At 36.1% G+C, this 12,020-nt stretch overlaps 1 protein-coding gene across 2 annotated transcripts; it reads right to left on the bottom strand.

The window, feature by feature from the left end:
- Positions 1 to 407: 407 nt before the first annotated feature.
- XRN4 (exoribonuclease 4) lies at positions 408 to 11,516 on the bottom strand. 2 transcript variants are annotated; one of them, XM_039035267.2, is made up of 22 exons: positions 11,079 to 11,516; positions 10,345 to 10,447; positions 10,191 to 10,267; positions 9,916 to 10,107; positions 9,617 to 9,736; positions 9,417 to 9,479; positions 9,174 to 9,317; positions 8,918 to 9,082; positions 8,669 to 8,746; positions 7,882 to 7,968; positions 6,262 to 6,342; positions 5,606 to 5,698; positions 4,467 to 4,537; positions 4,074 to 4,202; positions 3,600 to 3,676; positions 3,257 to 3,297; positions 3,033 to 3,107; positions 2,704 to 2,855; positions 2,411 to 2,515; positions 2,221 to 2,296; positions 1,890 to 1,972; positions 408 to 1,685 (listed from the first exon to the last, which is right to left on the bottom strand). In XM_039035267.2, the coding sequence occupies exons 1-22, from the start codon at positions 11,283 to 11,285 to the stop codon at positions 1,013 to 1,015; spliced, it is 2,892 nt and encodes a 963-aa protein (XP_038891195.1). In that variant the 5' UTR covers positions 11,286 to 11,516; the 3' UTR covers positions 408 to 1,012. The 2 variants fall into 2 exon arrangements, with proteins under 2 accessions (XP_038891195.1, XP_038891197.1); XM_039035269.2 differs by having other exon boundaries at positions 9,617 to 9,791; positions 11,079 to 11,439.
- Positions 11,517 to 12,020: the final 504 nt, after the last annotated feature.

The following is a 12,020-nucleotide window of genomic DNA, read 5'->3' as shown; positions in this document are numbered from 1 at the left end:
ACAATAACGTGAAAATAGTTTTTAAATGCATGATTTTACTTCCTTGAGTCATTTTTCTTTCTTCCGTCCAGAGTTTTTGTTCTTTTATATATATATATATATATATATATATTAAAATTTGAGCCGACTTGAACATATCTCAACTCACGACACAAAAAACTGACAACTGACAATGTGTGGCGTCAAGAACTTCCTGGCTGATGGCATGCAATGAAAACGTCAATACCAACTGAACCCATGCTCCCTCAAGTTAAAACTAAAAGGATTTGAGCCAAAGAGTGTAATGAGAAGTTGAGTAACTTGGAAAACACGAGCATCGAAAAGCATCTGGTACTTTTACTAGAAGAGTAACATGTAACACTTGATACATGCAGCTTTACAGGCTTTAGAATGTCTTAAAACGGGCATCAATCAAAAATAGTTTCAATAAGCACGAAAATAGAATATGGTCAAGGTATAAACATGTCGAATCCTTGTCTCTTTGGTCATGTTTAGTTTTTCTTTTCTTTCTCAGGAGGGGAAAAGGGGGGGAAAGGTACAAATACAACCTAGTAACTAACTACACGTATCTTCTGTGCTATGAGATCCACTATAATCAAACATGTCTACTCTACAATTCCTCTTCAAAACCCCAAACAAAGGTGGGAAATTTCTAGAGGTAAGACTTGTAGGTGCACTACAGTATGAAATGATTCATTGGTACAATATGCACAAAATTCATCAAATGATCTTACCCATTGTTTTGGCTTGAATCTGTTCATGCATGCAAATAGTTCCATCTTTAAATGTCGCACCCGGTCGCTAAAAAATAAAGTCACTTTCATGATGAGAATGCAAGACGAGATTCCACCAAATGAATGATCAGCTCGCATGACTTGCCCCGGAGCACCTGTATTAGGGTTTGCCTCACTGAAATCCATGTTAGGTACAACTTGAGGAATGCTGCAGGTGCTTTTTTTCACATTATGGTAACTTAAATAACAGCCAACAACAAGAACCGAACAAACTACAGTTACTGCCTGCTTCCTGAACCTGACCCGCTCTGGGATGCTGGACTCTTTGCTAGATACACTTGTTTCGATTGTTTCTCGTTGACCCCTCCCAGAAAACTTTCTTGTTGTCTTGTATATATTAAGCTTGCACTTGGCGCTCTATTAATCCATTTGTGTGGTGGTGAAGGAAGAGCGTCAGTAGCCTGGGAAAAATTCTGTTGATTTGCTGAGTTTCCAACCTTCAGCATCTTTGGCAACATCACGGGAGGAGGGCCACGAGTTAAAACATCAGGAGATCGATTCCTTACACTCTCTTCGATCGTCAAAGCAGACATTCCAGTCCTCACATTGTATCGTTCCTGTTGCGGTACCCTATCATTTCCTCGGGAACTTTGCCTGTCACCTGGCATACCATTTGAAGAGTGGGAATATCTTGGTCTACCTGATGCACTCTGGTAATTACTATAGTGGCCGTAGATATAATTTGGATCTTCACCATACCCTGTTTCATAACCTGGAGATCCAACTTGTCGTGGACGAGAGAACATAGGCAGTCCTGGGAAATTGCGAGAATAGGGTTGTTCAAATAATCCCGATGATGAGCCATTAGGTTTGATATTGAGTGTGTTTTTGACAAGACGATGAGCTGCTTCTCCCAATAGAGGGCCTGCAATAGCTCCAGGTACTTGGGGCCTGAAAAAGAGGTGCATTCGGTAAAAATACAACCTATCAAAAAGGTTGACATCCATAAATTCTATGTCATTAAAACTATGTATAATTGTGTCAACAAGCTTGAAAACAATTCCATATGGATTTTCCAAAATCTATTCAATGAACTTAAAATTTTGTACGGTTAACTTTCATACAGTAAAGATGAGGCAAATTTAGGTACACTACCGTTCTCTGCCATGATAGCGCCGGGAATTATTGTCTTCGTGCCATAATGTAGGGAACGGTTTGATATCCAAGGAACTTAGAACCTGCAAATACAACAAAACATCAAGCTATAGGCAAATTTCAAATACTTTTAGCTAATATAATGGCAAGGAAAGGAATGATCATCGAAAAAGTCATCATGCGGGCATCCTAAACTAGAATTATGCTAATGAAAAAAATCCTTGCACAATGGCAATGCATAAATGAACTACTGTAGTTTTTTCACATCTGTTTCAGAGACATTATTACTGAAAGGAAATTCGATGGGACTTAGGACTCATATCTAACGCACCTTTTTCGGGATGATTGCTCCCTTCGGAGGTTCAGGGATATGTTTATGCTTCTGGGGATTAAGATATGTAACATTTCTACAGTTAAAAATAAAATGTGAGTGAGAGATGAGAAAGAGAAAGAGAGAGAGAGAGAGAGAGAGAGAGAGAGGCCTGTGTGTCTCAGGTTTACCAAATTAAAGAAAGACTTACAGGACTTGATTACATTGGATGTCTGGCAAACCGTTGATCGGTGATGGAACAACATTACGGATTACATTTCTTTCACACAACCACAGGTATCCATTCATCCCACCACTGTAAGATGAACACAACAGAAGGATCGAGCAGCAAGGTAAGCACATACAGGGGGACAAATTATCAGGAATTTGAATGAAAATGCTTCGCTGGGTTAGATTCCCGATCCACCAACTATCTGAAATGTTGGCAAACAGGGCTTCATCATCCAGAAAGATGGACGGCACTCGTGATGAAACTAAACTTACCTGGCGTTTGTATCAATCACCCAACAAGTTCTTGCATGTGGAGGTAGTTGACTAGCAACTTGGTAATAAGAGAAAATCTGTGCAGATAATGGATGGGCACAATGTGTATAAAGCAAATCAAGCATCACACTATTCCGATTCTTCTCTTCATCCTGCATAATGTACCAAATTTGCAAATTAATAATCTCAGCATTGAAACTCGATTGACTACACAAGAAAGTAATTTCACCTTCTTCACAGAGTACAGACTAAATCAAAATACGGTTTGATAAGAGTAAAGGAATAGAAGCGACTCAAAAGCTAAAAGTACATAACTCGTTCTTTCATACCGTCAAAGAGCTTTCAAGTCTCCTAGTTTGAGCAAGCAACTTTCTCTCGTCAATGAAAGGTAATTTGGCAACACCCTGAATTTCACAAGGGAAGAAGATTCAGTGGCTTCCATCAATTTAACAAACATCAAAAGAGATTCTTGAAAAGATAACACTTCAGAATATTCTTTTAAAAAAATAAATAAGCTTCTAGCTCATTGGGGAAAAGAAAAAAAAAGCAGTACCTGCCACTGGAAACGCTTTCCATTCATGTCAATCTCAAAGTCTACACACCCAAAAAGAAAACACCATTTGAGGAAAAAAGAAAAATTACAAGAAAACAAAACAAATAGTGACCAAGTGAAAACAAACACCATTAGATTTCATATTTCATTTTTGGAGCTCGATTATGAAGATTTTTTGTTACTATTCCTTGAGCTCTATCTTCCATGGTTGGAGCATTTTTCTTTTATCGCATTCCCTTTTGTGAGCTTAATTTTTTGTATGCTTGTATTCTTTCATTTTTTTTCCCTTAATCAAAGATGATATTTTTATTAAAAATTAAATTTTTGTTAAAAAAGTGATTACCTGAAGGATAAAATTCAAGGATAGGCGATGACGGATCAGTCATCAAGTTCCTGTATTTCTCAGGAAGAGCAGTTGAACTGTATCGATAAAAGCAATTAGCATGATGCATAAAAATCAAGAAAGTGGATAAGCTAAACGAGGCAATGTAAGAGGAGGACATGCTGAAAAGAAAATAGAGAATATTTTGAGACAAAATCATACAAGGATCAGTCAGGCTTTAGTTCGGTTTTGGCTTCTGATAAGTGTACTCAAATAAAGAAAGTATTCTGCTTTACTTTTTTACTTAGCGCCAACAGGGGAAAAAAAAATCCAACATTATTCTTTTGTTGGCTTAGCCATTGAACTTTTTATGCTTTCAATGGAAAGTGTTTTTCACTTCTCGTTAACAAAAGTCAGATATAATTTCATCTTTATTTAGCTATATAAACTTTAAATAGACTAGCAAGATAAATGACAGATAAATTAGGATAGAACCTTGCAGCTGGTAGAGTTCCCATCAGTTGATCAAAAGGCTTAAATGGCTCTCCGATGAAAAAGGTTATCTCCAAATCAGCCAAGTTTTTAAGGTCAGAGGCAAAAGGTGAATAATGATAAGGATAATACCTGAACCAAAAAAGCAAGTTTCAGTTGAAACATCAACAACGTGAGCACTGCCCATTGCCATGCCAAAATACACGGATACCAAACAGCTTATTGGCCCTTGTTTTTAATTCAATGGTGATTTTCAATCAAGACTCAAAAAACAAATCAAGACCTAAGACATTGCATGCATATCCACGGAAAATTAATGGACAACTTTAAAATCAAAAGAAGAAATGGTTCGCTGAAGAATGCACCCATTTGTTATAATAAGCAAGTGAAGGTTACCATTGCCAAGAGCAAACCCCTGAATAGTAATATCGACAGACCCAACATAAACCCTCCACATACTTCAGGACCTGCACAAAAAATAAACCCATCAGCTACTTCTGTTCATCAGAACTACTTGAGGGGGATTTGTTTAAGGTAATTATTAATGCTATTTGATAACGAAAAATTCTCAGCATCCAATTCAAATAATATCTGCCAATTGTTGATGAATTAAAAGCATTGCAAGCTCCCAATCTAACAAGCGCACAACATGGAAGCACACAGAAGCCAAATTAAATATTTTATACAAACTCATGACAAGAGGATTGGGGTAATAGAGGCCAAGTAAATCTACAACTATAAATTAGTCGTGAGATATTTCCTTAAGACCCAAAACAGGTTTTCCAAAATATAAATCACCAAAAAGGAAACAGTAAAACATGAATTCAGCAATGCATTTATCTATTGCTAAACTATAAATTATTAACCCAATTTCTCATTTCCATGCTATATTGCATTCTGCAACTTCAAATTTTTTTTCCGGCTTTTTCAAATTTGACATTCAGCACTATTAACTTACCACTCATCTTAGTCCTAGAAATCACATCAACTTCTTTAATTTTATTTCCATGAAATTCATCGCTTGAAATTATTAGATGATAATAAATCATTCATAGTCTAATAAGAAGCTAGCAAAATTAGAACTATCTGGAATATTCCATGTAAGGTGTCCAACGAGGTTCAGCAAACCCATCACCTTTTGGACCTTGGTTGAATCTAAAAGTCTTTCACCACTAATGTACAACACTTGGGATAAACTTATCGACAGTATGATCCTGGAAAAATAAATCAAATGCTAACTCTAAATTAATATGATAAATATAGAACATAAACTATCTACATAAAACATTATTCGGGAGTCCTCAGGTAATCCATGGTTTAACTTTAAAGTTCTGGGAGGATGTGTGGTTGGAGAATACTCAATCATACTCTTCCCCGCACTAAATAGGTAGGAGAATAGCAAGAATTAAAAGATGTGTAGAGTTTAAACTTTGAAGAGGGTGAGAACCACTAAGAAGTACATCCTCCAGAAAATAGACAAACAATAATGATCATTATTATTATATTAGTGAAGCAAGCACGAGCAATTGACTTACCACATCTTGTTTTATTTCAGCAATGTTTTCTGGGCTAGCATTGAACTTCTCGGCATAATACCTCTCCTTGTATCCAGGCTCCCCTAACTTGATCTGGAACAAAGGAAATGGCAAAGAATACAAGACCCATATTTAGACGTCCATCAAAATGTACACATTTCAAAAATCCCATCACCATGAGATTACATGTAAGTCTTCCAATTCAAAAGGAAAAAAAAATCTATCAAAAGGGAGGAATTGTTCATCCTTTCCATTCATGAGACATAAATTTCCGTCTCTCTCTCTCTTCCACTCTCTCACACACAATGCTAAGTGGATAGAATTGATGTCCATATTTTAATCATTGGAATGAGTGCATGCTGACCCCTGGTTTAGTCGATCCAACTTTTATACTACAGTCTAGAGGGATTTTAAAGAAATAATCAGCTCTTGGTACAAGCAATAGCAGATGATCAAACACAACAAACATCCACAGGATTAGTTCTTAAAATTTCTTAATATATTCCTGTAAAAAACATACCTTGCATCTTATACATAATTTACACATTAGTTTTTTCAAGAAAGATAGATATAATGAGTTAGTATGACCAAATAGATCCCTGCTATCTGTTATCGTACATACAAAACTATTGAGAAATAAAAGTTCTGCTTTAGACCTTGTCAATTGTCAGAGGTGGGGGTGCAGGTCCATTCTCTCTCCGAGCTCTACCTCTCATTTCTTCATTATTCTCCTGTGCCTGTTGACCAGCATGTTATATCAGAATTTTTACGTCCATGGACATCATTATAGTATTGAAGATATGAATAGCTAAAGGCTAAAGATCAGAGTATGGAAAGATATACACATATGGCAGACGAAGACATGACATTATTACCTTACAATGCAAATCTTCACGAGGATACAAAAGATGCAATGTAACATTTCCAAAAAAAAAAGGAGAACGAAAGAAAGAAAAGGAAAAGTTCTTGTTTATGTAATGCCTAATGACATGCACACCTACATTCTCATATATACTTCCATTGACGGGCATGTTTAAGAAAGAGAAGGATGCTAGTCTGGTCTGGTTGATTGCAAAAGTGTTCTTGAAGTAGAAAAAAATAGATGATTACGATGAACAAGAGGTAGATAGCAACAAAATTTGTCACTATTGAAACACCACCGAGTATCCAAATGCATTGAACCAATAAGGTACAAAAAAATGCAGATCAAGTCTTTGCTATTAGAAACAAATTAAAATGCATTATTGGGTATTCAAATTTTTTTATAAGTTTGCTACAAAATCACAAATAAATTAATTAATTATAATATTTATTCTTCATATTTCTTTTTTGACATTTAATTGATAAATGACTTTATTCATTATATTTCAAAAAAATATTTTACTGAATTTAATATTATTTATACATAAGAAATTTTGTAAATCCTTGAGAAATAGTATACATTTCTTTTTTGTTTCTTTAGATAAGAACATTTCAGAAATAGTGTAGGTTTTATTTAAAGCTACTTTAATGTATAATCTAGGAATAGCGTGTTCATATCCTTAAAACTACGCTTTCTGAGGGATGTGAGAATCTTTCAAAGAATGTAGGAGATCAATTAATTGAATTCAAACCATACTATAACTTGAAGGAGTCAAGTGGAAGATAATCGCAAAGATCATACAAATAGAATACATTAGACATCATTACAAGCATCATACAACCAGAAGGTTATGCAGTGAGTAAACCAAGGGATGAGTTTGTAAGTTATGTTAGTCCAATATATGTATGTTTCTTCTCTCCATCCTTTTTGTACCTTCCTTCTTAAATTTTCAATGACCAAATGATCCATATAAAAACAATGTGTATTCTGTAAGGTAGACTCTATTATTACCCTGGTTTCCTTTACAAACCCTACTGCCCTCTTTCCAAACTCCAAAAATCTCTACATCCAAACCAATCAATCCATAAGTGCTCTCTGTTTGATGCAAACTTGAGAAGATATTTTTTTTTTTAAACAGAAACGAGGCTTTTCATTGATGAAATGAAACGAGGCCAATGCTGCAAACTTGAGAAGATATTATAACTATAGGTAGTCATCATTATAATTATTGAACCACAAATTTAAAGGAAACAAACTTATCGTTTGCTACATTTTTTTTATAGGTTCAGTTTTCATCGGTATAGGACAAGCATGGGTCAGAGCAAAGCACTAACGAAACAAAGTATAACAAATAGTAGATAAGATTTAAAATGCTTTGAAATTATAGCACGCAGAACAAGAGATGGCCATAGACCTGCTGAATCCGGGCTCTTTTCTGAAAGATTTGGTCTTCATGTACAGCTACAGCTTGGATAAAATGCTCCACTTTATCTAACAAAACCTAGTCAGTTCACAGAAAACAGAAACGGAAGATTGATCAGAATAGAACTTCATTAACTTACACACGGTCAAGCACACAAAAATATTTCACAAGAGAGAAGAAAGTGAGGAAATAACAGGAAATAATTTCACGATGCATAACCCTTAACAACCAATTTGCATGCATGGAATATCATAGATGCCTCACTCACAGAATAAAGAGCAAGCAAAATGAAATTTGCCTGTTTTCTAAGATTTTTTTCTTTTTGAAAATAGATATATAGCATATCATAAATGCAAAAAAGAATAACCAGATTTGGCAAGGAGATAGTAATCTAATCCCGAAGCCTCAAGAAGGGGAAACTATAAACAAACAAATGCAGGAATGTGACAAAACACTCTCCTTGTTGATCATCATATAAACAATAGATGAGGAGATGGTAAATTATTTCGACCCAACACAATGGCACTTTACAAAATTAATAAAATGAGGGGAAAAAATTAGAGAAGCTACTTTTCAGTTCCACTGAGCTGCATAACAGATTTGAACTTTGGCTCTCGAAATGCACATGGTTCACACATAAAGTAAGCGACAAGGTTTTAAAGAAGAAGAAAAAGGGTAGAGATATGTTCAGGCAGTGAGTTCAGATGAAATCCATTTCCAGAGAAAAATATGTCTGCAACGATGAACAAGTTTGCAAGAAATAAGAATAGACCATTACCTCACCCGCATCAGTAAGATAACCACCAATAGCAGGAAACTCCTTTCTATATATGTGCATCAGTAAATTAATAGCACCCTGAACCAGAAAAGTACGTCTGTCATGATACTGTCGTTAAAGATAAAATTATGGAAAAGAGGCAGCAAATACGACTTTAAAGCGCACTCAAATCACTGAATATGTGCCTTTAGCCATTTTGGAAACAACGAAATAACAGTATGCTTCTAGAAAATAGTTAGATGCCCTTACCTCTCTTATCTCCAAGGTCGGCATATGTGGAAGAAAGTCATTGCCAACAAAGAAACACAAAAACACAAAATCATCCACTATCCGCTCGAAATTAATCTCAAAAGGTGGATTGGGAATGTCCAATTCATACTGCAAGTATTCTCGTAAAACCCAAATGTTGAGAAACTGCATACGGAATACATCATGTCAGGATACAGTAGAACATACTATATAAGGTGCGTTGAACCTTTGAAAACAAGATAACATATTCTCCCACCTGATATTTCTTCTTATGAATCGGAGTTTCATCGGCTGCATTACAATCTTCTGGTCCATCAGACTTTCCACGACACTCAGCTGCTAAATGACCAACTTTGCCACAATTGTAACATTTTTCTTGTTGCCCAGGTAGCATTATTACCTGCACAACTAATGTGTATATTCAGTAATCGATCAATTTGAAGCAGGAGATCAGCTAGAAGTTAGAAATACATAAGCACTCATAAGACAGCCAACTGACCTCTCTTAAGATTGAAAAGTGAACCTCGTGTGTTGCTAGACTAAGCATAATCAGATCTGCATCCTGGAATTAATACACAAAAATAGTTTAGTTCAAAAATAAAGAGTCCAGGAATTATAATGCAATAACTCTTTCTGTGCGTGCAGCCAAGAAGAATTAAGAAAAGGAAACTATGAAAAGCTAAGATGGACAACACTCACCAGACCGTACAGACAATGTCGAGTGTTAGGATCGAAACCAGGTAAATCGCGTTGTAGGCGAATGTATTGCATAATTTTGTGTTCTCCCTCACCAGGAACATTTGAATCAGATAGAATAACCTTCAAATAACCATCCAATGCATCCCCATAAATAAACATAGAGAGACAAAGTATCCTGAAAGCCAGAAGTATAAAAGGTGGAAGATACAGAAAGGATTACTCCACCAATAAGGAATTATCCAATCTTTAAGCCAATTGAAGATAAAAGAATGAGAAGAACAAAATTGTTCCAGTCGTACCTTCGTAAACCTCCACCCTGGGTTGTGATTTAATCTTGATTGCGCATAATACTGAAGTGCTACTGAGAGCACTCCCATAAATTGAGTTCCAGGGGTGATAACGTTAGAATCACATGTTTCAGGCTTCTCCTTAGGCAATAAGGTTTGCCCGTCGGCTTCAAACGCTTTTCTTAATCTTTCTTCTTCAGCTTCCTAACACGTGAGCGAAAAGTAATTAAAATTCTTTCATTGATCATAAATATAAATGATGATAAATGGCATATAAACAGTCTCACGGCCTCAGCAGCATCTTTTGCAGCTCTGAAACGTCGAGAACGTTGCTGGTTCATTTTAGCTCTAGGTGCAACACCATCTGCCAAATTCTAAATTTATAAATAGACCTCCCATAAAGAGAACAAAAGTGCTCCAAGAACCTAAAATACTTCATACCAATTGCCATGTAAAGAACCTTTCTTGGGCGAACCAATGAGAAGAGATGGTCAATGTAATCAAAAATGGATTTAAATACAGCATCATAAGTAGTGGGTGGAGGCTGCACATATAAATTAAGCACAAATCAACAGCAACCAATTTCAGCAGTTCTTATTGAAAATAAATCAAAGATGGAGGCCAATTCTAGCGTCACTTGTCAGCAATGCATTCATAATAGGCCAAATCAAAACAATCACAGTTCTTACTGTCTTATAATTTTTCGGAAAGCAAAAGTAGAAGCGTAACTTCAAATTTCATTTCGAGAAGAAACCATGCCATCGTTCTTGTGTCTCAAACACAACCAGATTATATTTTAAACAGCATTTTGATCGACACTGGCAAATTTTCATTTCTAAATCAAATTTACTTCGCTCTGTGAAATAACCAACGCCAAAAACAACAATATATGCTAATCCAGTTTCCGCATTAGACAAGTTCCCACGCCAACGACCACAAGCTAGAACTTAAGATACAGAATTCTCCTTCTTAACAGTCAAATTTCGCAAAACCCACTAAGCTCTCCACTATTCTGTCAATACTGCTCTACTCTAAGACAAGCCAAACACATATACACCGGAAGAAGCTCAAACTAAGCCATATAATGTAAAGATAAAGCTCATTTCCCCTTCTAAACCAATTCCATTACAATCTCGAAACTGAAGCCAATGTAAAGGAGGACAAAAATTGAATACCTTGCCTTCAGGATGAAAGCACGGATGAATTATGCCATTCATATCCAAATACAAGTTGTCAAACTCCATTCCATTAGGGTTGGGCTTGGAGACGTCGATCGGCAGAAGGACACCGCTAGGGCCATTGACTGGCTCTTCCTCGACCACATCGGCGATCGACCTCGGGTACCGGTCGGCGAGCCACCGGTAGAAGGCTGGGACACCCATGGCCGATAGAGCTCCGGCTAGTCAGTTCAAAGAAGAGGGAGTTTCGAGATCTGCAAAAAGCTTCTTCTGCAGGCAAGTTGAGTGTACGGATGCTTTGGGCAAACACAGCCAAACAGAGAGACGCAGATGGGGAAATTGGAACGTGTTTGGAAACGAAGATTGTTGTGGCCTTATCGTGGACAAGTATTTCCCTTCACCATGTTTAGGGTTAATTGGTAGGGAATTGAAAACAAAAAATTGGATGAAATTAATAGGTATATTTCATGTTTGGAAATAGGCTAGTTAAATAGTTATATTTCATGTTTTTAGATATATTAATTAGTGAATGCTAGGTTGTATGTCCTAAAACTTACCGTTTGTAAATTTAAATATATTCTATTTGAAATAAAAATGTTATTGAGTTTTATTCAATAAATATATTATTGAATATGTAACTTGCACTTGTAAAAGTCTAAATCCAATAAACTAAGATTCTTGGCTATTACGTGAATGCTTATACTTTATGTGGAGACATACAAATGGATCAAGTTTAATTAAATAGCCAAAACGGTCTATAGTACACAAATAAGATTGGGTACCTTATTCTGGTAACACTATTAGATGTTGTCCGTTTTGTATTTAGTACTAACGATGTGATCCTAAATCGCTCATGTGGAGACATGCGAGTGTGGGCGTCCTATGCAATGAGTTTGTGTAAGATCGGACCAAGAAACAAGCCACTCTTGCTTTATAACT

The sequence above is a fragment of the Benincasa hispida genome, chromosome 6 (genome assembly GCF_027475165.1).
Source record: "Benincasa hispida cultivar pf3 chromosome 6, pf3_genome.v1.1, whole genome shotgun sequence".
In the NCBI taxonomy this organism is placed as follows: Eukaryota; Viridiplantae; Streptophyta; class Magnoliopsida; order Cucurbitales; family Cucurbitaceae; genus Benincasa; species Benincasa hispida.
This window is presented reverse-complemented; position numbering and strand designations above follow the sequence as displayed.